Consider the following 27,889-nt stretch of genomic DNA (forward strand, 5'->3'; position numbering starts at 1 on the left):
GCTATAGAGCCTTTTCTATTTGGGGTCCAGTACTCTGGAATGCCCTCCCGGTAACAGTTAGAGATGCTACCTCAGTAGAAGCATTTAAGTCCCATCTTAAAACTCATTTGTATATGCTAGCCTTTAAATAGACCCCCTTTTAGACCAGTTGATCTGCCGTCTCTTTTCTGCTCTGCCCCTCTCTCCTGCGTGGAGAGGTTATTAGGTGACCACAGATGACCCACGAGCTGTTCAAAGTCGGGACCCGGGGTGGACCATTCATCTGAGCATCAGTTGGGGACGTGTCTACGCTGCTGACCTGTCTCCACTCAAGATGATCCCCTGCTGGCCCCACTATGGACTAGACTCTCACACTATTAACTGGATCCACTAGACATCCATTGCACAGGGGGTCATTGTGGCTTATGCCGCCCTTTGAGACACTTGTGATTAACGATTAATTGATTGAAAAGTGCCCATCTCTTTTTCAACAGTTTAGTGTGAACATTTAATGAACTTATTACCTGGACAAGGTCGGACGCTGCACATGATGACTTCAACAGCCCTCCCCTCACATAGCCTTCCTCCATTCTGAGCTGGCGGGTTGCTGCAAGTCCGCACTCTTGTTCTGTTGCCCTGACCACAGCTCCGAGAGCATTCTTCCCATGACGACCACTCGGACCAGTTACCATCAACTATAAAAAAATCCAAATCTTTAGTGGTGTTTGCTCTGTTTTATTCATGTGAAGTTAAGCTCTTTTACCTGGACAAGGCTTCCCTTGACAACTGCGTGTCTCTATACTTGATCCTGCACAGTGGCGCCCTCCATTGGCCGGCAGAGGTTTGTTACATTGTCTCTGCCTCTTCTGAGAACCAACCCCACAGGTCAGACTGCAAGGGCCCCACTCGGCCCACTCTGAGTAGCCCCCATGGACTACAATTTTAAAAGTACATTGATGTCATCTGTTTGTGATTGTCAGACATTTCTTTCCTTAAGAACTTACCTTGAACAGTGAGCCCAGCCCGAACCAGAACAGATCCGAGCAGGTTTCTCGCCACACATTCATATTCAGCTGTGTCCTCTTTCTGGACACTCTTTATCCTGAGGGACCCGTTGGACAGAGTGGAGAAGTGGTCTCTGCCCAAAAGTGGACGCCCTTGACTGGACCATTCTATCACAGGGATTGGCTCACCCTCCGCCTGGCAGTTGAGCACCACTGTAGTGCCGGCATCCACCATCGATGTTACAGGCTCAACTATGATGGTGGGGGCGCCTGAAATTTTTTTCAAATTTGGTCTTCACGTTGACAATTTTCATGGCACAAACATGAAAATCACTTTCACACTCAGCTTACTCTGTAAGGTGAGCGTGACACTTCTTTCCACAATACCAGCATCATTTGTCGCCACACAAATGTAGTTGCCTGCATCTTCGCTCTGTGCAAAATTCAAACAAAACACGCACAAAATGCAGTACTGACCGAGAACTGTCTTTGCTATAAAATAAAATATAAAAGTGTTTTCTTACCACAGTGCCATATATGGCCAGAGAACCATTGTCCATTTGACGGATGCGGTTGTTGATCTGCATGTTTATTCCATTTTTGCTCCACTGGATGGTAGGTAGTGGTTCTCCCCGAACTTCACAATTTAGGATGGCGTTGCCGCCCAGAGGTTCGATGCGATTGGAGTGAAGGTCGCCATCAACGATGGGAGGCTCTGGACACGGACCAAGGAAAGTATGAGGCACGTCTGGTTTGTTATCAACTTGTGAGCTGAGATGGCAATGAGCTTTTACCTTTGACATAGACAAAGCCCAGAGACTTGATGGTTCCAACTGGGTTTTCTGCCACACAGGTGTAAGTGCCTGCATCCTCTTTACTCACTCTCCCGATCACCAACTCACTGTGACCATTCATGTGGTCATAGTGAACGACTGTATCGACAAATAAAAAATACAATTAAAAGTAATATAGTATAAAACTGCACAACACTAATTGCTACATTACATACTTTGGGCTTGATCTACAGTACTGAGATCCAAATAAGTGCTAAAGAGCATGTAAAATGTATTTAAATGAAAAGTGCGTAACACATAAAATGTAGTATCATTTACTACTCCTGGTAGTCTATGTGGCGACCTCCCTACTCTGTTCAGCGAACTTTGGTAAAAAACCCTCTTGCTTTCTTCTAAGTATATATCAATCACTCTGTGGAAAGAGAGCAAAGCTTGTAGGTTCAATGTGCACAGTTGTGAAGTGAAGTGACGTATATTTATATAGCGCTTTTTCTCTAGTGACTCAAAGCGCTTTACATAGTGAAACCCAATATGTAAGTTATATTTAAATCAGTGTAGGTGGCACTCGGAGCAGGTGGGTAAAGTGTCTTGCCCAAGGACACAACGGCAGTGACTAGGATGGCAGAAGCTGGGATTGAACCTGGAACCCTCAAGTGGCTGGCACGGCCGCTCTACCAACCAAGCTATCCCGCTCGATTAAATAGTTTAGTTTCTCCGACAGTAATGTGTTTATATAAATTCAGATTGAATTATGTCGTTTTTTTAATGGGGTATTACAATGTTTCCGGTTTTCATGTTAGCTTGAAACAGGGAAATACAATGTATTTTGTTTTCATGTTAGCATTTAGGTTAGTGAGCTGCCGCAAGTCAGTTCATGAGTTTATCAAAGTGTAGTTATCAGTCACGTTTTTTTCGATAATTTTAATCTAAAACGGAAACACTATCGGAATATTTACCACGGTTATTACTAATACCATTTATCGTTACGTCCCTAGTCCAGACTAACAACAGAAACAGTCATCAACACAACACTCTTACATCATCCAGCAGTCATAAAATTATACAATTACATTGCTGAATAGACAATTAGTTATGTTTTTTTCCCTAACAGTCCAAATATGTTGACATGCACACGGATGGTGGACTTTTCTCAATCGTCTGTCTTTGCAGTGTGTTCACCTCTTTTCTCACATCCATTAGATGGGTAACTGTGCCAGTTTGCACATACTTTCTAGATGTGCTAAATATAGACATAAAACAGCTATCACAATCAAGTTTCAGTCCTGATGAATCACTTTGCAAGTGTTTAATGGTTATATTTGTATTGTGAGCGTTCGGATAATCAGCATCCATCCATCCATCCATCCCATCCATTTCATACCGCTGATTCCCTTTGGGTTGCGGGGGGCGCTGGTGCCTATCTCAGCTACAATCGGGCGGAAGGCGGTATACACCCTGGACAAATCGCCACCTCATCGCAGGGCCAAGACATATAGACAGACAACATTCACACTCACATTCACACACTAGGGCCAATTTAGTGTTGCCAATCAACCTATCCCCAGGTGCATGTCTTTGGAGGTGGGAGGAAGCCGGAGTACCTGGAGGGAACCCACGCAGTCACGGGGAGAACATGCAAACTCCACACAGAAAGATCCCGAGCCGGGGATTGAACCCAGGACTACTCAGGACCTTCGAATTGTGAGGCACACGCACTAACCCCTCTCCACCGTGCTGCCCGGATAATCAGCATATATTCTGCATATATAAAGCACGCTAAATTAATTGCACTTTCTATTCTGCTCTTTTGAGAGACGCAATCCTCTGCGCACAAGCTTAGTAGATGAAGTTAGCAGAACAACATTTTGAACATCAGACCTTCACATCAACAAAAGATGAAGATTAAAGATTAATTTCTTTCAGGACAGTTTTCCACAACAAGTCACATGGGATTTTATTCAAAAAACATTTGCAATGTCTAAAGTCACTGAGAATATCCCCTGATCACTAACATTTTTGACGTGCGGTTTAAAAAGAGCATCCGCCAAAGTGTCGTAGTAAAAAGATGTTCCCATACCTGGAATGATGTTGTTGTTGAAGGTCCATGTAATCCGGGGTGTGGGGATGCCACTAACTCCACAGGCCAGTAGGAGGCGCTCTCCCTTATTGAGGGAGACATCTCCAAGCAGCTCAGTGAAGACAGGGTGAGTATGAACAGACAGGGTCACTGTCTGACTGTCCTGACCCACTTCATTGGTGGCAACACATGTATAACTGCCTGCATCCCCAGGCTGGTACAGGTGGTGGCAAAGAGTTGGATTTGATTAAAAACTACAATATAGCATTTACAACATACAGTGGAACCTCGATTTACAGACATATAGTTCTTGAACAGGGCTCTTAAATGTATTGAAGCAAATTTCTCCATAAGAAACAACGTGTAGATTAACTACAATCAAGGTATTGGACAGGACCTCGGAAATTTTTAAAGAAAGTGGTACTTTACATAAGAAAAAAATGGGCACACAAATCAGTACAAAATAGTGACGTGCAGTTAGGGGAGACAGGTGAGGCGGGGCCTCACGTGCCATCATGGAAAGAAAAAATGTTAAAAAAAAAAAAAAAAAAAATCTTATATGTATCCAGTGATTATACTATAAAGTTATTTTCCATTTAACTTCACCAGTTTTAGATTATTTTTATTCAAAATCGCAAAATTTTCACATTTGCCGTTCAAATACTGAGAAGAGACTTGCGGTGAGTCACCAGCCAGTTGAGCCTCACCATGGATTGCGCAATGACTCGGCTGACTGCTGACCTGCTGTGCAGTGAGCCCGTATTGCTATATGAATTATATTATATATTTCCATAGTTTAGTTAGCTGAGGTATATAATGTACAGCGTATTTTGTCAACAACTGCATGTGTGTAACGTATTTCTTGTGCTGAGCAATCATAAAACGGCTGCGAAGACGCACTGGGTGAGGCTCGCAGTAATTCCGCCTCCTTGTGGTAAAGGGCGCTAGTGATCCCAGGGCTCATTCTTGCGACTACTCGACTGCAGAAAAAGTGACAACAAGCAGCAATAGTTAGCAGCGATCGTTTATTTTTTCCTCTCGCCTGGCCTTTTAACAGGAAGAATTACATATCTAAAATAAACCAGTTTTCTAAACTGGACTTTCAATCGAAGCAGGAGGTAATAATTAAAGTAAGATCTCCATCGAGACAGAGAGACTTTTAAAACTGAAGAAAGATAAGGAAGACTTCTATAAACCAGTTATCGATGCTTTTGTGCAAAAGGAGCGGCGCATGGACTTCATTTACAAGTAAAGGTAAGACCATAATCATGTTTTTTGTATTAAATGTGCTTTTTTGTGTGCTACAGTTTGTATGTGTAAAGTTAATGTTAAGTTAAAGTACTAATGATTGTCACACACACTAGGTGTGTTGAAAATTTTCCTCTGCATTTGACCCATCCCCTTTTTCAGCCCCTGGGAGGTGAGGGGAGCAGCGGGCAGCAGAGGTACCGCGCCTGGGAATAATTTTTGGTGATTTAACCCCCAATTCCAACCCTTAATGCTGAGTGCCAAGCAGGGAAGAATGCTGGTATGAGCTTTTAAACATAACCCATTAACTGCTGCCAATCAAATGGTTAATTAGATACTCTTAAGGGTTAGTATGTTTGTAAATCTGACTGTGATGAAGTCAGTGCCTCACCAGCCATGAACCTCACCGCACGTCACTGGTACAAAATTATCTTTTTAGCTTGTTATCATCTGTCGTTCATTCATTCACCCGCAGGCTAGTAATGCTCAAACTCAACAACAACAACGCACCGACTCCCGCACTTTCTAACGTCTGGTTTGCCGCAAAGAATTATGGAACATGCAGTTTTTTAGTTAACGTTTGGTTAGCCAACTCAATTCAGTGTCAGTGTTTCTCAAATAATCAATATCAAATACATGTATAAATTAAATCAATTTATATTTAACTGTAAATAATAATAGATTATTTTATCAGCAATTAAATCAAGTATGCAAATTATTAATTATCATCACGCATTAACTATATAACCCATAAGTTACAACACCATGTAAATGCAATAATGGCTTCCAGCTTCGACCAAAGTCAATATTTTAGTAAAGGTACACTTTGAATACAATATAAAGCGGTATACAGTACTGTATATCAAACAAACATAAGGGAGTGATGGATCAATCCATCCATCCATCCATTTTCAACCGCTTGTCCCTTTTGGGGTCGCTGGAGCCTATCTCAGCTGTATTCGAGCGGTAGGCGGGGTACACCTTGGACAAGTCTCAAACTCATCGCAGGGCCAACATAGATAGACAGACAACATTCACACTCACATTCACACACTAGGGCCAATTTAGTGTTGCCAAACAACCTATCCACAGGTGCATGTCTTTGGAGGTGGGAGGAAGCCGGAGTACCCGGAGCGAACCCACGCAGTCACGGGGAGAGCATGCAAACTCCACACAGAAAGTTCCCGAGCCCGGGATTGAACTCAGGACTACTCAGGACCTTCGTATTGTGAGGCACATGCACTAACCCCTCTCCACCGTGCTGCCCCTGATGGATCAACTTTAGAAAAATAAAAAGAAACTGAACTGTCCTCCTCGTATGCAGCCAACATGCACACACTGTCACTAGCCCTGTGGTGCACTCACAGTTTGAAATCCCAAAACTACTTAACGTTAACAGCCAGGTTGCTTCAACGAATAGGAATAAAAAGAAACTGAACTGTCCTCCTCGTATGCAGCCAACATGCACACACTGTCACTAGCCCTGTGGTGCACTCACAGTTTGAAATCCCAAAACTACTTAACGTTAACAGCCAGGTTGCTTCAACGAATAGGAATAAAAAGAAATCCACTTCAGCTTGACAGTTAATCTTCTTGGAGTGCAGCGGAAGACAGGACGAGGGGGTGAGGGGCGATGTCGACAATGCTGTGGATACTTCTTGGATGTTTCAAATCACACATCGTTTGTCCATTGCTTTCTTGGACTCACATTGAGCTAGCAAAACCATAAAATGCTATCAAAAGGCTAAAAAAAAAATACACTTAAACACAAACAAGCACAGTAGTTGATGGCAACACCGCTGACTGCTGACTGAATGAGAGATCAAAGAGAGATCGATGGATGTGCTGCTGGGCACAAAATGGCTCCACTGCAGGGGCACAATGTGTGGACAATAGGTTTGCACATTGAGACAAGGTTGTACACCATATATTGTTCTTAGCTCCATGGTTCATAAATCGACAAGTTTGTACAATGAGGGGTTTGTAAGTCAAGCTTCCACTGTACATTACATTGAGTTACAGGGCTCACCTGAGCAGTATCAATAACCAGCTCCCCGGAAGGCAAAATGGTGTACTCCCCAGTACCATCTCCTAGAGGAACACCGTCTTTCTCCCAAGAGAGTGTCGGCTGAGGGACCCCCTTCGCCACACATCCCAGCTGGGCTTGATTATTTTCCATCACAACCACTTCTTCCTCAACACCAAGAATTGAAGGAGGAACTGAAAATGATACAGTTATGAGTTATCTGCAATGAATATGAATAGTATAACTTATATTCATGGAAACTCACTTTGTACAGTCAGGCTCATCTCCAGACTCATTGTTCCTGCAACATTGGCAGCGGTACAAGTGTATCGCCCCGTATCGCTTGGCTGGACAAAGGCGATCTGTAGGGAGCCTGAACCAAGCACACGCTGGCGTACAGATTCAGTCAGGGGCTGCCCGTCTTTGTGCCATGCGACAGATGGGGCAGGGACGCCGTCATTTTGGCAATGTAGCGTCACAGAGGAATCCACAGGTGCCGTGTATTTTTGGGTTTCTGAGCTGATGACAGGAGGGACTGCAGAGCATAATGCTAACATCAGAATACATGTTTATATCCATTTTAGACTGAAGAAAATGGAATGCTGAACGGAACAACGGATTGCCAGAATTATGAGGTCTACTAAATAGCAATGATATCAATACATTTGATGATAATACCTTATTGGTACTTTCAGCCAGTAGCTGGTATTGAGTGTGCGAACAGTGCACAACCTACCCTGTACTCTGACTTTGGTTTTGCCAAGCGCAGTCCCTGCAGGGTTTTGAGCCACGCATATGTACGTTCCAGAGTTGGACACGGACACCCTGGTGATCTGTAGACTTCCATTAGGTAGTACTGTGAAATGTCCACCTGTCAGAAAGCACAAAACGTTCCTTGATTAAAAGGTGCCATATGTAATGATTTCATGTCAACTCATCATTAAATGGCCCTGATATGTCAAACGGCATTAATAAATCACCGTCTTTTCAAATACCTCTATAACTGATAACGGTAATTCATTCGGAATATGCTCACTTCAAAATTATATTTACGGCCCCAAAATATTGTTATTGTTTTCATTTCGATGCCCCGCCCTCCACCGTTTGATCAATTAGAAAGTCTGTGAGTGTGTCACATCCAGGTGGCCAGTTACGCACCGCCCTCTTCGAATGGTTACTGCCACTGGTAAAGTTACTAAACATGTCAGATCTTAGTAAATCTAAAATGCCTCGTTACGATTCTCAACTTATTCATGACAAAGCCTGGAACACAACGAGGATGCCTTTGAAAGATGGAGACTATTGAAGGCGGAGAAGATTTTTTCATCTGACGCCAAATTTGCAAATTTCCTCCTTGATAGGTAAGTAAGGGATTTACGTTTTCTTATTACTTGTAATAAATGGACATTTCATATGTAAACTATATTGTTCAATACAGTCTATGACGTTGTCCAACAAAGATAGTATGTTTGTGCAACTAATGCTTAGCATGGCACATCAACATACAGGCTAACGGGGGAAATAAGGAACCGTTAGCCTGTAGGTCGATGTGTCATCCAACTGACAGGGAAAAGTATATTTTCGACAAATAAAACCTATATGGATATGGGTAGTGTCCGTGCCTATTTCGTTCTCAATATACAGATACACTGACAAAATGTGTTCCAATATTAGCACGGCTAATTGCAGTTTCTGGTACTGTATGTGCATCAAACACATATGGGGTTGTATTTGCTTGGCACAATATAATGCATTACATGTAAAGATTTCCTACTTTCTGTATTGACATTAGAGATGTCCGATAATATCGGACTGCCAATATTCATCGGCCAATAAATGCTTTAAGATATAATATCGGAAATCATCTGTATCGGTTTCAAAAAGTAAAATGTATGACATTTTAAAATGCCGCTGTACGGAGTGGTACATGAACGTAGGGAGAAGTACAGAGCAGTTGCGTCTCCCAGTTACTTATACTTGCCAAACCTCCCAATTTTCCCAGGAGACTCCCGAATTTCAGTGCCCCTCCAGAAAATCTCCCAGGGCAACTATTCTCCCGAATTTCTCCCAGACAACATTATTGGGGGCATGCCTTTAAGGCACTGTCTTTGCGTGCCGGCCCAGACACATAATATTTACGGCTTTTCACACACACAAGTGAATGCAGGCATACTTGGTCATTAGCCTTACAGGTCACACTGAGGGTGGCCGTATAAACAACTTTAACACTGTTACAAATATGCAGCACACTGTGAACCCACACCAAACAAGAATGACAAACACATTTCGGGAGAACATCCACACCGTAACACAACATAAACACAACAGAAAAAATACCCAGAGTCCCTTACAGCACTAACTCTTCTGGGAAGTTACAATATACACCCCCGTTACTCCCTACCGTGCGTACATGGAAGAGAATGCAGTGCGTCAGGTTGGATGCAACATGGGGTTATGCTGAACGAAATGTAGTGGTAACTTTATTGTTGGCCTTGGCTTGCCATCAAAGTAGGCCTATGCGACATATAACATATTATTAATTATTATGTATATAATTATTCCGATGGTGGTCCGTGCGGTCAAACTAGACATTTTAGCAGGGTAATGCCAGCAATCTGTCCCGACTCCCGACTAAAATATTGCTGCTCAACTTTACAAATACATTTGGTTGATCAACATCAGTGAAATGTGTCATAATTACTCAGTAAACCATCTTGCAAGAAGCATAAACAAGAGAAACCTCCAGCTTAGGACTCATCGATTGCCATTTAAAATTCCTTGGAGTAGGATCCAGATTCCACTGCGTATCTGGCAAGCTCAGTCATGGACAGTGGGAGGGGACTACATAATTGTGAGCGTGATTGCAGTACCATTTCTGGCCACATTAGTACATTTGGCACCTTTAAGGATTACCCATGATTGCGTGAACGCGTGCACGCAGACACGCGCACACACATACACACCGTGGTTACCTGTGGTGGGTATATTAATGCCCTCCTTCTGCCAGGTGATCGTAGGCCTCGGTGAGCCTGTGGCTCTGCAGGGCAGAACAATGGCGTTATTGAGTATCACATCCTGGGTGGATGGGTGGGAATGGATCACAGGGAGCTCTAAGGAAATAAATAAGAAACCATCATCATCGTAGTATTTGGAAACAGGCTCAGGAGTCAAGGAGCATCCTGGAAAATAAAAGTTGTACCGTGTACTGTGAGTTGCACATGACGGTGGGTGGACCCTGCAGCATTCTTTGCTGTGCAGGAATAGCGTCCTGCATGATTCAGGTCAGCTGAGGTTATCTCTACTTGACCTGAGCGCATAGAAAAAATGTATATATTTCCAGCCTGTACATATATATGAGTACATATTATTATAACAATATTAAGGACATATAATTAACAATTATTATAATGTTTTAATAGAGGATGTGAATGTTCAATTCCTACCCCTACCTTGTTTACTTCTATGACAACCACCTTAAAGTTTTTTAATGAATCAGAAATATCAAGCAGCTTCTTGGCCTTGTGCCTTATCTATCTGACCTGCTTTTACCGTATCAACCTTTGCGGATCCTGAGATCTTCTGGGACTGGCCATTTAGGTTTACCATAATACCAGAACAAAGACCCAAAGTGAGCCACAATGGTCACCACCTGTGGAAAAGTCTGCCAGAGAGCCTCAGGATTGCAGAGAGCATTGATTAAAAAAAAAAAAAAAAAGCTGAATATACACCTTTTTAATCAGACATTTTACTGATCACCTATTTTTTTACTTTTTTTTAATGTTGTTTTCTATTCGGCTTCACGGTGGTAGAGGGGTTAGTGCGTCTGCCTCACAATACGAAGGTCCTGCAGTTCTGGATTCAATCCCAGGCTCGGGATCTTTCTGTGTGGAGTTTGCATGTTCTCCCTGTGAATGCGTGGGTTCCCTCCGGGTACTCCGGCTTCCTCCCACTTCCAAAGACATGCACCTGGGGATAGGTTGATTGGCAACACTAAAATTGGCTCTAGTGTGTGAATGTGAGTGTGAATATTGTCTGTCTATCTGTGTTGGCCCTGTGATGAGGTGGCGACTTGTCCAGGGTGTACACCGCCTTCCGCCCGATTGTAGCTGAGATAGGCGCCAGCGCCCCCCGCGACCCCAAAAGGGAATAAGCGGTAGAAAATGGATGGATGTTTTCTAATCTAATTATTCATGTTTCTAGTATTAGTCTCTCAATCTTAGGTTGTCATTAACTTATCCATGTAATATTTATAATATTTGTATTAAACTTTTTGTATACTGTATATGTTATCATATATTATACCATGTACTATACCATGTATAGAGGGACAAACGTTAGTAAATGGATGGATGATTGGATATACATATACACACACACATATATATATATATCTATATATATATATATATATATATATATATATATATAGATATATATATATATATAGATATATATATATATATTTTTTTTATTTTTATTTTTTTTTTTATTTTTTTATGATGTTAATGTTAGTTATTTTCCAGTGTGGACCGCTCAAAGGCGACTAACGTATCAGTCATGTAAATAACATGTTCTATGTCTGCTAGTAAGGTTAAAATATCAAGGGAAGGATCTGCCAATGTGTTTACAGTGCTCCAAGTTCCTTTATACAACCGGAGCACTCTAGTGTTTTAGAAATTTGCTGCAAAAATGTCTACCGAGTTTTGAACTAAACCCGGGTTGGATTTGGCCCCTGGTGCCACAAGTTGAATAGCCCTTCTCTACGGGTCCCTTAACCCCATGTTGAAGACCTCTGTCTTAAAAGTACACACCGTAGATGCACCTCATTGAGTTTATATGTGTTTAATGAATAAAAGCATGCACAATATGAAAAAGCCATAAGAACAGTAACTACTTAATTTTTTTGGACTCCCCTTTGTTAAAGTGGCCTTTGGGTCGACACAACGGATCAACCTTGTGATTTGTTTGGCTACATACTTATGACAGATCCCCTTCTTGACACGACATATTACACATATGTATTCTAGATCCATCATCCAACAACTGGGAATTGAACTCACATTGTTTGCACCAAAGGTGTGACCCATCACATTACCAAAAAATTAGCTGACAATGATATAAAAATGGGGGGAAAAATACAAGCCAGCAAATAATTCAATGATTTTCAGTTGTTGTGACACTGACTAACCTGAGTTCAGGATGCTGTATCCTTGCCCCTGTTCAGGCAGCTTGACCCCATCTTTGCTCCAGTGGATTGTTGGCTCCGGTACGCCAGATGCACTACAGGCAATGACCACTGGGGACAACCTTGTGATAACCAGCTCTGTTGGTTCATCAGCTATTGATGGCGGAACTAGGACGACAGGCCGCGGTCGTTAAACAGCCACATTAAAATTAGTCTTGTAGTTTTGACACGTAATGTATGTTGTGTAACATAAATGTGATGTAATAGAAATGATGATGCCTCTCACCCTGCACAGTGAGGTTGATGGCTCTAGAATCTTCTCCTGCCTCGTTGGAGACAACACACTCATACAAAGCCGTGTCCTCCACTGTGGGTGCGATCACTACCAGTGAACCAGATGAAAGTAATCTGCAATTAGTAAAACCAGCTAAAGTTAGTCTTTGTCAGTAATAGCATTACATTACATTGCAGATAATTAGTCAGGCTGCAAGGTTATGATTTAATCCTACGAAATAAGGTGCAATAGTGGGATTAGGAGATTTTGGATAAAGAAACAGAAAAAGGAGAAAACCTGAATCAACCTGTACATATTCTGGTTTTGGTCAGTATTGATGGCCCGACCGTTCTTCATCCAGCTCACAGATGGCCTGGGTATGCCACTGGCCTCACAGCTGAGGGTGGTCTGAACATTGACTGTCACCGTCACGTTGGTACGGCCGTCAATGATAGAGGGAGGCACTGCAGGATACACATACAAACACATTTCTGAGTTATGGACAAAGTTGAAATGCTGTCAAACGATTGCAAATGTTTTGAATCAAAGTAATCACATGTTTGCATTTCGGTTAATCACAATAAGTTAACTCACTTGCTGGAGAACTTTAACTCAACCTTCAAAACAACCCCAATATACACAAATGCAATGTTATTGTCAGAATGTCATATGGGAAAAAAATTTAAGTGTGTTACTTGAATACATGACATCTATTTGATAGGAGCTCACCAGTCAGAGGGTCTCTTCACTCATCTTTGCATTGACCTAATCACTGACCATATAGCAACCGGCTCCGTTTTTTGGGTGTATCCACGGTAAAGGTAAAGGAGAATGTACGGTCAAAATCATTTATCTTAGATTATAGATTAATCTATGTTGATAACTAATTATTGCGATAATGTTTTGTGATTAATAGCACAAAATAAGCACCTAACAGCCCTAACTGCAACAATGTCACTGTCAGTATCCACAGTTCGTCGCTACATCTGTAAGTGCAAGTTAAAACTCAACTATGCAAAGCGAAAGCCATTTATCAACAACACCCAGAAACGCCGCCGGCTTCGCTTGGCCCGAGCTCATCTAAGATGGACTGATGCAAAGTGTAGAAGTTTCCTGTGGTCTGACGAGTCAAATTGTTTTTGGAAACCACGGATGCCGTGTCCTCCGGACCAAAGAGGAAGAGATCCATCCGGACTGTGATAGGCGCAAAGTTCAAAAGCCAGCGTCTGTGATGGTAGGGGGTGTATTAGTGCCCAAGGCATGGGTAACTTACAGATCTGTAAAGGCACCATTAATGCTGAAAGGTTTTGGAGCAACATATGTTGCCATCCGAGCGACATAATCATGGACGCCCCTGCTTATTTCAGCTTCATAGTAAGAGTGTGCGGGTACTAGACTGGTCTGCCTGTAGTCCAGACCTGTTCCCCAGTGAAAATGTGTGGCGCAATTTGAAGCCTAAACTACGACAACGGAGACCACGGACTGTTGAGCAAATTAAGCTGTACATCAGGCAAGAATGGGGAAGAATTCCACCTGAAAAGCATAAAAATTTGGTCTCCCCAGTTCTCAAACGTTTACTGAGTGTTCTTAAAAGGAAAGGCATGTAACACAGTGGTAAAAATGCCTCTGTGCCAACTTTTTTACAATACATTGCTGCCATTAAATTCTGAGTTAATGATTATTAACAAAAAAATATTAAGTTTCTCAGTTCGAACATTAAATCTATTGTCTCTGTAGTCTATTCAATTGAATATAAGTTGAAGAGGATTTGCAAATCATTGTATTCTGTTTTTATTTATGATTTACACAACGTGCCAAATTCGCTGGTTTTGGGTTTTGTATTACCCACCATATACTTGAAGATCTACTCTCTTTCGTTGTGTCCCGGCGGGGTTTGTTGCCATACACAAGTAGCGGCCGGTGTCGGTCACCTGCGCAGAGTGGATGTGTAACGAGCCGTCTTCCATAAATGTGTACCTACATTTATAAGTGAAAAAAATAATTTTTTGTAGAGGTGTAAACAACAGACATTATCACTCAGAAAAGAAGACAATACCTGGGGTTATTTCCCGCCAATATGGCTCCATGTTTCCTCCAAGTGACGCGAGGTGCCGGTACACCGCTTACAGTACACTCCAGTACAGCTGACTTGTTGATATGCACTGACACTGTCTGAGGGCCAGATTTAATTGTTGGGGCCACTGAAGGGACATGTTTTATTAAGTCATGTCTACTTTTCCGATGGATGTTTTACTGTAAAAATATACTTTTACCATTGACAGTCAGGTTGAACTGTCGCGTGGTCTGGCCAGCGATGTTACTGGCCACGCAGGTGTACTGAGCCCCATCATTAAGCTCCGCCATGTTGACCTGTAAGTAGCGACCCTCTGAGAGAACACGCACCCGTGCAGACGCCTGCACAGCAGGCATGTCATTAATGCACAGGGGAAAAAGCGTCTAATAAAAATAAATGTGCCCAATTTTTAACCTGCAGGGGTTGACCATCTTTGAGCCAGATTAGAGTCGGAGATGGAACAGCGTCCGACTTGCACTCCAGAGTCACCTGTCTATTCTGCAACACCGACATGTCCTGGGGAATGCCCTCCCCTGCAATGTTGGGAGGAACTGATACAAAAACAAAGCAAAGAAAGCACACTGATGTACATCTCCGTCTAAGTGTGAAGTTGGAAAGTTATAAATGTTAAAATGAAAAATCCTACCATGCACCCGGACTAAAAACTCTTTGTCATCATCGCCCGCTGGGCTGCTGGCTAAGCAGCTGTATCTGCCAGTGTCCTCCAACTGAATCAAAATGGAAAATATGGCATTAAAATGTGTATTGTAACTAAAGCTGTCAAACAATTACACATGTTAATCAGATTAATCATAGGCTCATTGTGGATTAATTTGGATTAATTTGGATTAATCATGATTGCGTATAATTTTTTATTAATTGTGCTTTGTTTTGCTTTAGAAAATATACGCAAAAAAAAAAAGTGAACATATACTGTATGCACTAATCGTGGTCATGATATCTTGTAAACATTATCAAGTTCAAAATAACAAAAAAGTATGTTAAATCAAACAAAAAATGTCCACATTAATGTGGACCTGTTACTGCATTTGTGCTATTAATGTGGTATTTTTCAGTGTTTCTGTAAAAAGAAAACTTCTTCCTGCAGAATGAGCATCATACTTTACATCGGTCGACTCCGTCATGCTTTTTGGACTCAAATGTCTCATTGAGAGGACGAACTATGGCAGGGATGTCAAACTCATTTTAGATTGGGGGCCACATGGAGAAAAATCTACTCCCAAGTGGGCCGGACTGGTAAAATCATGACATGATAACTTAAAAATAAAGACAACGTCAGATTATTTTCTTTGTTTAAAAATAGAACAGTCACATTCTGAAATTGTACAAATCATATTCTAAGGTTTTTTTGTACACTTAAATGTTGCTGTTAATAGTATTCTATCTTTATTTGTCGTCATTTATATTTTCTGACTAAATGATGTGATAATTTATATCAGTCAACTCATTAGTGTTCATTTTCAATCTATCAAGATAGAAAAATACATATCAAAATCAAATTACAGGATATTATGTATGTAGTTTAATAATTTTCCTCAAATGATTTACTAACATCATGTAGTTTATTTTGTACATATGTAGCATTATCTACAAAGATACAAAGAATTGCTACAACGACATCCAGTGGACACATTTAGTACAGCAGTCTCTTTCATTCAAAAATTTCAGGTTAATTTTTATACTTAGCAAACTCATCCCACGGGCCAGATAAAACGTTGTACGTTTGACACCCCTGAACTATGGTGTCAAAAGAGTGCCTCTCTCGCACATAGACTTTTTGTGTGCTCCTGTGGATTCATTTTACACTCGTGCGGCCTCTCTGTGTGTCCCCGCCGCCTTTTTGCTTGTGCGCGGATCCTCTTTGCATTCACAATGTGTTTCTCTACACGAGCGCGCTGCATCCTTTTGGCTCTGACCAGCAGACAGAGTTTAAAGTGACCAGTGTTTTTCAACCTTTTCTGAGCCAAGGTACAATTTTTTCATTGAAAACATTCTGAGGCACACCACCAGCATAAAACATAAAAAAATGAAACTCAGTTGCCGATATTGACAATAAAAAGTTGTTTTTGCAATTGTTGGATATGACTTTAAACCATAACCAAGCATGCATCACTATAGCGCTTGTCTAAAAGAAGGTGTACTGTCACCACCTGTCACATCACGCCGTGACTTATTCAGAGTTTTTTGGTGTTTTCCTGTGTGTAGTGTTTTACTTCTTTTCTTGCGCTCCTATTTTGGTGGCTTTTTCTCTGTTGGTATTTTCCTGAAGCAGTTTAATGTCTTCCTTGAACGCTATTCCCCGCACCTACTTCGTTTTCGCAATCAAGACTATTTAAATTGTGCGGACGCTATCCTTCTTTGTGGGGACATCGTTGATTGTCATGTCATGTACGAATGTACTTAGTGGATGCCGTCTGCTCCACACGCTGTAAGTCTTTGCTGTCGTCCAGCATTCTGTTTTTGTTTATTTTGCAGCCAGTTCAGTTTTAATTCCGTTTTGCATAGCCATCCCTGAACTTCAATGCTTACACGCTGCCTCCCGCATATTGAGATCGCGACAAACCATGTTCCCGACATCTACAAAGCAATTAGCTGCCTGCTGCCACCTACTGATATGGAAGAGTATTTCACGGTTACTCTGCTGAGCTCTAGACAGCACAGACACTCAACAACGGCACATTCTAATTACTTGTTTACAAAAAATATTTTTAGCCCAATTAGGTGAAATTACATAATCTCACACGGCACACCAGGCTGTAACTCACGGCACACTGGTTGAAAATATTGGCATAGGCCATTTGCAATGAGGTTGCGACTTGTCCAGGGTGTACCCCGCCTTCCCCCCGATTGTAGCTGAGATAGGCACCAGCGCCCCCCGCAACCCCAAAGGGAATAAGCGGTAGAACCTGGATGGATGGATGGCATGGGCCATGTACTCAATGTTTGGTGCTAAATTCCAAAAGGGTGGAATGCCAAGCAGAGTCCGCACAAGCGTAAAATTAGTCCATAGGCGCGCAAGATGATTCTATGTGCATGCAGAGGGTGTTTTTTATGCTCAGAGATGTTGGCACGGTTTTGATGCCACAGCCAACATCTTCCATGTTGTTTGCTTTTGCTGTCACTACAGGATCAACTGTCCAACGCTAAACCAACTGAAGAAAAAAAATGCGTTGCCAAAGTCGTTTCAGGGATTCTGGGGTATTATGCGCTTCAGATGGGTTAATCATGTTAATTGGATGGAATTACTCCACTTTAATGTGTTAATTTTGACATCCCTAATAATAACAAACTCAGTGATTATGAACTTAAAGAAATAATGGCTTTCAAGACCTGTGCAGAGGTCACGCGGAGAACTTCTCCTCCTTGAAGAAGTCGCAGGTGGTCTGTCTGTGGGAGAGGACGTCCGTTCTTCAGCCACGTCAAGGACGGCAGAGGGACACCCGAGGCTTCACATTGAAGCTCCAGTACATTATTAACCACCACAAAAACTTCTGCTGGCACACCAGAGGCCTTGATTTGCGGAGGGTCTGAAAATAAAAGTAAAGACCACATCACCACCACCATTGTAACCCTGAGAAGGAAATGTCTTTCTGCAATTTCTACCTACCAAGCACTTTTAAATGAAAGTGGCGGCTTGCTTGCCCTGCAATGTTGCTCGCAATACAGGTGTAGTGTCCCGTGTCACTGACTTCAGCCTTGGGGATCCGCACAGTACTGTTATGGTTGAGTAGTTTCAAGTTGGTGTCAAAAGATAAGGGCTCCCCGTCTTTGAGCCAGGCGACAGACGGGGTTGGGGTTCCATCAGATAAACAGAGCAGAGAAGCCAAGTTTCCTCTGACAACAGTCACGTCGTCTGTGCTTCCCACTCCATCCAGAACAGGAGGGACTGACAGGGAAGATTAATACAGTGATGACTTTTTTTAAAAATCCACCAGAAGTCGATAAAAACTTTTCTATATGTCAGACTTACCATGCACCTGCAGGTTATAATGTCTGTTGTCAACTCCTGCTCTGTTGGATGCGACGCAAGTGTAGGTTCCGCCATCTGATAGTTGGGTACGGGCAATCCTGGTTGATATATCACAGTATGTCCAATATGTAAATATCTGAATAAAGGTGGAACTATTCACGCTACATGCTCATTCGTATGATGGGTACAAAATTTGGTCTTGGTATTCTGTCGATACCACCGAGTACCAATCTACGTAAACTCAAACGGTACTATACTTCGATGTGTTAGTTGCACGTGTCGTCACGGCACCATCTGAAACATTAGGTGGGCAGGCATTAATTCATAGCGAATTCAGCCGGACTCCCTTTCGGTATTGATTGAATGAGACATTGCACAGTACAGTACATATTCCGTACTAATTTTATATATTATATTTACAGATACTGTACCATATTTTTCGGAGTATAAGTCGCTCCGGAGTATAAGTCGCACCTGCCGAAAATGCGTAATACAGAAGGAAAAAAACATATATAAGTCGCAGTGGAGTATAAGTCACATTTTTGGGGGAAATTTATTTGATAAAACCCAACACCAAGAATAGACATTTGAAAGGCAATTTAAAATAAATAAAGAATAGTGAACAACAGGCTGAATAAGTGTACGTTATATGACGCATAAAAAAAACAACTGAGAAGGTGCCTGGAATGTAAACGTAACATATTATGGTAAGAGTCATTAAAATAACTATAACATACAGAACACGCTATATGTTTACCAAACAATCTGTCATTCCTAATTGCTAAATCTGATGAAATCTTATACGTCTAGTCTCTTACGTGAATGAGCTAAATAATATTATTTTATATTTAATGGTAATGTGTTAATAATTTCACACAAAAGTCACTCCTGAGTATAAGTCGCTAAAAAAAACTGTGACTTATAGTCCAAAAAATACGGTAATATATATAGATAGATGGATAGACAGATAGATAGATGGATGGATGGATGGATGGATGGATGGATGGATGAATAGATGGATAGATAGATAGATAGATAGATAGATAGATAAATTAGATTGATAGTACTTTATTGATTCTTTCAGGAGAGTTCCCTCTGAAAAAATAAAAATATGATTGTTTATGTGTTTAAGTCAGTAAAGATTGTTGTCTTATCGATTTATTGTGCATTAAAAACTCAAACTCTATTTGGGTGCTGATGTAGAAGCTAGCTTTTACGGCTAATACCGAAGAATGCCGATGTTTTACTAAGCTAGAAAAAGACTTCTTAGGTGTTCTTTCTTACAATAACAATGTCGCTACAGCTTGGGTATTATACAGGTTACGGAATGTAATTAAAGTATTGTTGACGGTTTTTGAATGCACTTTTAAAGTGATTCAGAGGTAGAATTAAATGCTCCATTAGCTGTAATGCGGCGGCAAGGTGGAGGAGGGGTTAGTGCATCTGCTTCACAATACAAAGGTCCGGGGTTCAATTCTGCACTCGTGATCTTTCTGTGTGGAGTTTGCATGTTTTCCCCGTGACTGCGTGGGTTCCCTCCGGTTTCCTCCTACCTCCAAAAATATGCACCTGGGTATAGGTTGATTGGCAACACTAAATTAGCCCTAATGTGTGAATGTTAGTGTGAATGTTGTCTGTCTTTCTGTGTTGGCCCAGTGATGAAGTGGCCACTTGTCCAGGGTGTACCCCACCTATCACCCGAATGCAGCTGAGATAGGCTCCAGCGACCCCCCGCTACCCTAAAAGGGACAAGCGGTAGAAAATGGATGGATAGCTGTAATGCTAGCCGCCTAGAACAAGCCTCAACAAAAGACGAGAATGGCATGTTTAACTCAATGGCAAAGACAATTTCCTGACTACAGAAACTGTGGAGAATGCATATATGTTTAAGAGTTCTTTCTTTATTCATAGTCTTGGTTTAAAGCAGCTACTGTTTTTTTCCATTTGTACTCTATTTTTTTAACTTATGTCCGCAAGTAAACCTTGAAGGCTTGCACTGTAGGAGTTGGAGTACTCCCTTTTGTCTTATCTGTAGTAAAACAATGAGGCTGTGTTCTTTTCTGGACATGTGGGGGCTTTCTTCATGTGCAAGTAGTTGGCTCTTCCGTTAGAATGTTAGACCAATTCAAGAAGCCGTTATGAATGCATTGGTGTAGGCTGATCTCCCGAAGCTTCAGTAAAATTTGATAATATTTCTATTCTGTCTTGATGGTCCTTGTTACTCTGCATATATGTCATCTGAAAGAACTTGGGATTGACAAGTGACTTTAAATCCCTAGGAGGGAAGACTGGTCTGACGCAACAAAACACAACTATGACAAACAGAAATACATGCATACTGACAGAAGAGACTCGGAGTGTATAAAAACAAGCGATAACACCTTGACTACATTTAAACAAGTTGGATTGCATTATTGAATAAATTACATTTACTACCACTTGAACACACCAATATTGATTCAAATGTGAAAGGTTCCCATCCCTACTTAATAGACACTGAAGCTGGATCCTACCCCAGTTTGATTTAAAATGGAAGATTAAGGGGCTGAATGTTAAATGTTTAAACTATTATTTAACACATTGCTCCAGGTGAAAATGTCTGTCAAAATCCAATATATTCATCAGTGCGTTTAATGTTATCTTCTTCCAAGGTTCTATATATAGTGACTCCCAGAGAGAAAAGACCGTTCATAAACAGTAGAACTTGAAAAAGGGGATGAGCAGAGATGCCATTGCAAATGCAGCTCTGTCCACTGACCTACCGGATCACCTGGCCAGCAGAGAGTAGGCGTATGTGTGTAGACACTGGAAGTGGGAGTCCATTTTTCAGCCAATTAAGCTGCGGTGCAGGGGAACCAGCAGCGACACATTCGATGTTGACTGAGCTGTCCAGGACTGCTGTCATCTCCTCGACTTTTTGACTGTTTCCTTCGATCACAGGAGGAACTGTGGGCGTAAGTCGATGAGCAGGAAAGTCAATACAGTTGGAGATGATGAAAATGTTGATACCGCATCTGTATTTGACCAACCATATATATTCAAGTTGAATATCCGGTCTTCTTCTCCCGCGCTGTTGGAGGCAACGCAGGTGTACTTGCCACTGTCGGTGGTGTGTGAGGCAGTCAAAGTGAGAATGCTGCCATCTGGGCTGATCCTGAAACATAAGCAGCGCAAAAATTTCATCATTCTATCTGCGTCTTAAGTTTAGTTTTTTTAATGTTGTTTGGTGCTGCACCTTAACCCATTATTTCTTGCTTTGTCCATGATTTGCCCATCCTTCAACCATTTGATGGTTGGCGTTGGGGATCCCTGAACTTGACAAACTAACTGTATGCTTTCATTGAGCAGGACTCCGATATCACTGGGCAGCTCTGACCCTGAGATACTGGGGGGGACTTAAAGTGTACAGCTGGTATTAGTTTCAGTCACGTTAAATGCATAGTACAAATGAAACACATTAGCTTTGCTCTTGACATTAAACCTGAAAGTCTCCAGGTACCTTGTATGGTGAGGTAGTAGTTTTTCTGAGCATTGCCTTCCACATTGGAGGCCAAGCAGGTATACGCGCCACTGTCTGACACCTGAGAACGAGCAATCTGGAGCTTGCTGCCTCCAGAGAAGATGTTCATTTCCAAAGAACCTGAGTTTTCTAAACAAAAGTACACTCATAACATTTGTATCCCATCATAGGAATGTGACACATCCATGCATCTATGCTAAGTTGTGTAAAAGTTTCCATTCATGCGTATCGCTTCAAATATGGGTGTCCCGTTTCGATATGCATATCAGATATTGGTCCAATATCAGCAAAACATTATGTATCGGATTATATCGGCTTGTATCTAAACTCTCCGATAGATGCGCTCTGATACAAGCAGTCTTGTTTGCTTGTGTGAATCTCGACAGCAGTTACAGAATAAATGTCCTCCAACAAGCACAATTGTGTTTTAGTGAGTCCTTTGCAAAAGGAAAAGATGGAGACTATAGGCTACAAAGATCTCACAGCTACACAACAGCTAAGCACACAAGCTAGAATTACATAATAAGTATCCTTAATTGAACAATATTGGAGTCCAAAACACACATTTAAAAAAAAAATAAACTAGCATCAAACGACTACAGTTGCATATTACTTCCAGAAACAAAGTCTCTAAGGCAGACGTGAGTCAAAATTATCCAGTAGGAAGCGGGTCCGCCGCATTCAACTTTCTGCGTCTTGAGCTTAACTTAATGAATTATTGTGGCCACTACATGTCGTCAAAAAAATATATCATTCCACTTCAACTTAGAGACAGCATAAGTCCATTCCAAGCACTTAATAATAGATATTTTGGGGGTTTTCATGGCTACCATTGTTCCATGAGTAATTTTGGTTGATCAAACCTTTTCTAATATTCCACACTAAAAAGACTAATAAAAGTATGTATAATTCTTGCTAGTATCGTATCCAATCAATATCGGTATCGGCCATAACTCAAGACTCCAATATCGGTAACATATCAGAAGTGAAAAAGTTAGGGACACCCTTAATTTAAAGACAACTTTACCCAATGGTTGTCCATTTTTTAGCCATGTGAGACTGGGAAGAGGGATCCCGGTAGCATCACAAGCAAAGGTCACTGGGTTATTAGTGGTTTCCACAACTTTCTCCTCAGCTGGGCCATCGATACTAGGAGGAACTACAAGTGACATCAAAATAAAAGTCCTAACTTTGTTTCAGAATGTAACGCATATCAAAGAAACTATGACCTTAAGTTGCATACCATAAATATTCAAGTGGAAGTTCTTGTCCGCCTGACCAGCGATGTTGGTGGACTTGCACACATATTGTCCCGTATCAGAAACCTGAGAATCAAATCCATATAACAAAGTAATTGAATGTCACTGTAAAGGACGTTGTTTCTCAAAACGACATATGTGATTTTGCATTCCAAGTGACAGCTGCTATATCATTCTGAGAACCAGCATCCTCTGCAACAGACATTTGTTTTTGGTCCATTTATTTTCTTAGAGTTATACATTTCAGGTGGGAAAAAAAACATGCATAACACAAATGTCCACTGCAGAGGACACTGGTTCTCAGGGGCACATATTCTTTTGCATTTCAAGTGACAGCTGCGATATCATTCTGAGAACCAGTATCAGGGAACTGCCAGAGTTTTGTCCAAAATGTATAACCTTTTCAAAGAAATAGACCAAAAATAAATGGATACTAGTTCTAAAGGGGATACGATGCTGTAAAGTCATGAGAAGGAAAAAAAAGGCTTTCACTACCATTAGAACGGAAGGTGTAGCTTTTTAGAGGCAAGGTAACACAAATGAGTCTCACCTCTGAGACTCTGATCTGAAGCTTGTGACCCCCTGCCAGCATGCGCAGGTTGTCTGATTCTGTCACCATTCTACCATTCTTGTACCAGGTGACAGTGGGAGGAGGTACCGCATTGGACTCACAGTCAAAAGTTATGGATTTCCCAGCAAGTACAGTCCAAACCACAGGAGAGTCCCCGTTACTGTCCCGGATACTCGGAGGAACTGAGAGGCCAAGAAGCATAGAATGTTTTTACTCACACTTTTTAAGTCAGGAAATGAGACTTCATTCATGCACTCGGTAGTCTACAGCAGTGGTCCCCAACACCGGGCCGCGGCCCGATTGGTACCGGGCCGCAGAAAAAAAATGTATTAAAAAAAAAAAAATTTTTTTTTTTTTTTATTAAATCAACATAAAAAACACAATATACACTTAAAAATAGTGCACTAACCACAAAAAACTCCCTTTTTCATGACAAAAACGTCCCTTTTTCATGACAAAGAAGAAAAAAAAAAAAAAAGAAAAAAAAAGGACACCCCCCCGGGACAAATTATTAAGCGCTGACCGGTCCGCGGATACAAAAAGGTTGGGGACCACTGGTCTACAGTACTGACCAAAAACGGTGAGGTAGATGCTCTTGTAAGCCTCTCCTGCTGCATTTATAGCAACACAGGTGTACTTTCCTCCATCTGATACTTTGGCTTTCATGATCTGTAAAGTACGACCACCTGCAGGCGCAAGTTAAGACATTAAACATTGAAAGAATTTCCTTTATCCTTAACATAATGAACGTGCAGTACCCGGCATAATAAGTGCATTGGTGTTTCCCTGAATTGGACCCCTGTCATTGAACCAACTCAATGAAGGAGGGGGGAAACCAGTTGCTTCACACGAGAGGGATGCAAAGTTGTTGACCACCACTGTCACATTCTCAGGATTCAGACCTAATATAGTAGGAGGAACTGGAAGAAGAAAGATAGTAACAGAGTAGAGATTAAAGAAAAAACATAATTTTATATTACTGTACTTCACAACGGAACCTCGATCTACTGACCCCCATACTTGCCAACCCTCCCGAATTTTTTGGGAGACTCACGAATTTCAGTGCCTCTCCCGAAAATCTCCTGCGACAACCATTCTCCCGAATTTCTCCCGTTTTCCAGCCGGACAACAATATTGTTGTCACGTTCGCTTTCCCTCCATATAAACAGTGTGCCGGCCCAGTCACGTTATAACATCTACAGCTTTTGTTGAGTGCACAACTACACACACAACAAGAAGGAGACGACTCAGAAGAATGAAGAACAGACAGTCATGGCGACGTCGAGTAAGAAGAAGAAGTACGCACACAAGTTCCAAAATGATTGTAAACAAGAATTTCAGTTCATCCAGGACAGCTCGAAGGAGAAGCGGTGTGCTGCCTGCAAATTTTGTAGATCATACTTCTCCATTGAACACGGTGGACAAATGTATATAGTCACTCATGAACTTTCAGAGAAGCACAAGGAGGCGGCAACGCAGCACCGGTCACAGCCCAATTTTAATGGGCCAACTTGCTAAATGGAGACTCGAGGGTGTAACATATGCCGAGACAAAGATGGCTATGCTGATAGCTGCAACATCCCGTTCACAGATGCTGACCCCTCATCGAACTTTCCAATTCACGAACCACAGAACGAAAAAAAATATGCTCTGGTGTAAAAACCTTGCTTCCATGTACAAATCCACCCTTTGTGCCTGCAGCGATGACATTTTGTGCCCGGCAGCATATTCATTGTTGGCGGGCTGATCGATTTCTGGTGCTCTTTCAGTCAGCACGGTGCTGCTGTTAGCTACTGTGCTACTTTGTGTGCTTTTATATTTTTTTCTTCTAGTTTTGCTAGCTCAATATGTGTACAAACAAAACAATGGGCAAATGTTACATGAAATGTTGTGATTTCAAACTCTGCACCACAAGGCTAGTGACAGTGTGTGTGCTTGTCAGCAGGGCAGCTAAAAATAAAGACAGTTCAGTTCATTGTTGCTATTTTGACATTGTTATTAAAGGAGAACTACATTTTGGGGAATTTTGCCTTTCATTTACAATCCTTATGTAAGACAGGCAAACATATATTTGTCTCTTTTTAATACATACTAACTAGTAAATAAATGCGATAACAAGTCTGCTTACAATTGAGCATCTTTTAGTATCTTTCTCTGAGCTCCGAGTTGAGAAAGCAGCTCACCTCTCCTATCTTAAACAAGTTAGCTCTCTGTGGTCACTGTGCTGCTATAAATACGGTAGTTTGTTTGCATTAGCGCCTATAAAAACAATATCGCTAACACTTGGTTAATATTCAGGTCACGAAATGTAAATAAGTATTGTTGGAGTATTGTCGTGGTTTTGGATGGTTATTTAGAGGACTTAATGGGTGGAATGGAGAACCTTACATTGATTCCATTGGAAGCTGACTTTTATTTACTTTCACTTATGATTTGGAATGTATTAAAACAAATACATTTGTCTTCTTGTCTCTCATAATGATTGTGAACGATAGGCAACATTCAAAAAAAGTGCAGTTCCCATTTTTAAGTAGAATACTGATCCATTAACACCTTATGTTTTGTTGATATACACAACTGTTAAGTGCTTTATATTGTGATAAAAATTTCAAAACTTTTTTTAATGAAATAAGGACTTTTGTTGGAGCTGGAACAAATTATCATATTTACATTGTTTTTAAAGGAGTTATTTGTTTCAAAATATGAGATTTTCTATTTATGAACCCTGTTTAAGAGCCATTTAAGTTTTTAAATTGAGGTTCTATTGAAATGTGTCAGAAAAATTCCGGTAATGGTGTAATCGCTCTGGAGTCTGAAAGACTTCCCTCGCCTTCTCTGCTATGCCTTCATTCACTTCTTCAGGGATCCTCTGCAACTGGCCATCTTTCTGTCAACCATGTCTTCAAATTAAAGACTCTTGATGACCTCCTCGAGTTTAAAAACTTTTATGACACTTTGTAAAACCTCAAGATAAATGTGACGTTTTAACGGACTGTGGACTTACCGTGAACATTGAGATTGAACGATTTTTCAACGCTTCCAGCTACATTGTCAGCCACGCACACATAGCGTCCTGTGTCAGTCACTTGAGCAGTCAAAACCTGAGATATAGACACAGAAAGCATGATATGAGATGTGAACATGAATTGGATACAATGTTGAATTTAGATATGTTGATAAAAATGGCTGCTACCTGAAGTGTTCTGCCATTGGACAAAATCCTATGAGGTCCTTTGGGACTGACGGGGTCGCTGTCCTTAAACCAGGTGATCTTAGGGGCTGGGTTTCCGTCCACATGGCATTCCAGTAATGTTGTTTTATTCGCCAACACAGTCACCTCATCAGGCAAATCGCTGTGTGTTCCTCGTAAAGTTGGGGGCACTGATGCGAGATATAAAGAAACCAGGGTGGAAAAAACTCACTTAAACTCGTCTTAGTCCAAATTCAACATACTTACGTAACACTCTAACATCATACTGAATTGAGTCCTCTCCGGCGTCATTGACAGCCACACATGTGTATCTGCCAGCGTCCTCTGCCTGAGCCCTGGGGATCTGTAGAACTCTTCCCCCTGTGCGCAACAACTGACATATTGGCATACACCCTTTCTATGGCAGCTACTTCCTGTATCTGTCTCACCTGGCAGGATCAGAATGTTGTCATTGGAGGCCAGTGGGTGCCCATCTTTGAACCAGGTGAGTGTCGGAGGGGGGACAGCATTGGTCTCACAATACAAAGATATTGGATTATTGAGTATCACATCGCGAGCATCAACTCCGAAGCCAAAGGGCGATGTTGAGTCACCAGCTCCACCAGGTTTGCTGAAATTCGGAGGAACTAGGGGAAAAACAGAGCTCCTTTCAGTATTCTAAGACTAAATTAATTGG

General features: G+C 41.5%; 1 protein-coding gene across 1 annotated transcript in view; it reads right to left on the reverse strand.

Moving 5' to 3' along the window:
* Window positions 1-27,889, reverse strand: part of hmcn1 (hemicentin 1) — a 245,247-nt gene that overhangs the window by 41,639 nt on the left and 175,719 nt on the right. Inside the window, exons 54-89 of the mRNA XM_061883572.1 lie at window positions 27,642-27,839; window positions 27,460-27,573; window positions 27,196-27,383; window positions 27,007-27,103; window positions 24,761-24,922; window positions 24,575-24,688; window positions 23,982-24,184; window positions 23,416-23,497; window positions 23,200-23,331; window positions 22,152-22,301; window positions 21,888-22,047; window positions 21,682-21,806; window positions 21,415-21,598; window positions 18,653-18,750; window positions 18,290-18,568; window positions 18,013-18,209; window positions 15,308-15,389; window positions 15,076-15,212; window positions 14,861-15,002; window positions 14,644-14,788; window positions 14,437-14,564; window positions 12,895-13,051; window positions 12,600-12,721; window positions 12,317-12,481; window positions 10,328-10,435; window positions 10,101-10,238; window positions 7,865-7,999; window positions 7,394-7,663; window positions 7,132-7,322; window positions 3,855-4,068; window positions 1,778-1,915; window positions 1,508-1,698; window positions 1,335-1,416; window positions 984-1,253; window positions 743-913; window positions 504-674 (exon numbers count right to left, since the gene is read on the reverse strand). Of these exons, the coding sequence (XP_061739556.1) occupies window positions 504-674; window positions 743-913; window positions 984-1,253; window positions 1,335-1,416; window positions 1,508-1,698; window positions 1,778-1,915; window positions 3,855-4,068; window positions 7,132-7,322; window positions 7,394-7,663; window positions 7,865-7,999; window positions 10,101-10,238; window positions 10,328-10,435; window positions 12,317-12,481; window positions 12,600-12,721; window positions 12,895-13,051; window positions 14,437-14,564; window positions 14,644-14,788; window positions 14,861-15,002; window positions 15,076-15,212; window positions 15,308-15,389; window positions 18,013-18,209; window positions 18,290-18,568; window positions 18,653-18,750; window positions 21,415-21,598; window positions 21,682-21,806; window positions 21,888-22,047; window positions 22,152-22,301; window positions 23,200-23,331; window positions 23,416-23,497; window positions 23,982-24,184; window positions 24,575-24,688; window positions 24,761-24,922; window positions 27,007-27,103; window positions 27,196-27,383; window positions 27,460-27,573; window positions 27,642-27,839 (5,640 nt within the window). The remainder of the gene's footprint in view (window positions 1-503; window positions 675-742; window positions 914-983; window positions 1,254-1,334; window positions 1,417-1,507; window positions 1,699-1,777; window positions 1,916-3,854; window positions 4,069-7,131; window positions 7,323-7,393; window positions 7,664-7,864; window positions 8,000-10,100; window positions 10,239-10,327; window positions 10,436-12,316; window positions 12,482-12,599; window positions 12,722-12,894; window positions 13,052-14,436; window positions 14,565-14,643; window positions 14,789-14,860; window positions 15,003-15,075; window positions 15,213-15,307; window positions 15,390-18,012; window positions 18,210-18,289; window positions 18,569-18,652; window positions 18,751-21,414; window positions 21,599-21,681; window positions 21,807-21,887; window positions 22,048-22,151; window positions 22,302-23,199; window positions 23,332-23,415; window positions 23,498-23,981; window positions 24,185-24,574; window positions 24,689-24,760; window positions 24,923-27,006; window positions 27,104-27,195; window positions 27,384-27,459; window positions 27,574-27,641; window positions 27,840-27,889) is intronic.

This window comes from Nerophis ophidion, linkage group LG22 (assembly GCF_033978795.1).
Source record: "Nerophis ophidion isolate RoL-2023_Sa linkage group LG22, RoL_Noph_v1.0, whole genome shotgun sequence".
NCBI lineage: Eukaryota > Metazoa > Chordata > Actinopteri > Syngnathiformes > Syngnathidae > Nerophis > Nerophis ophidion.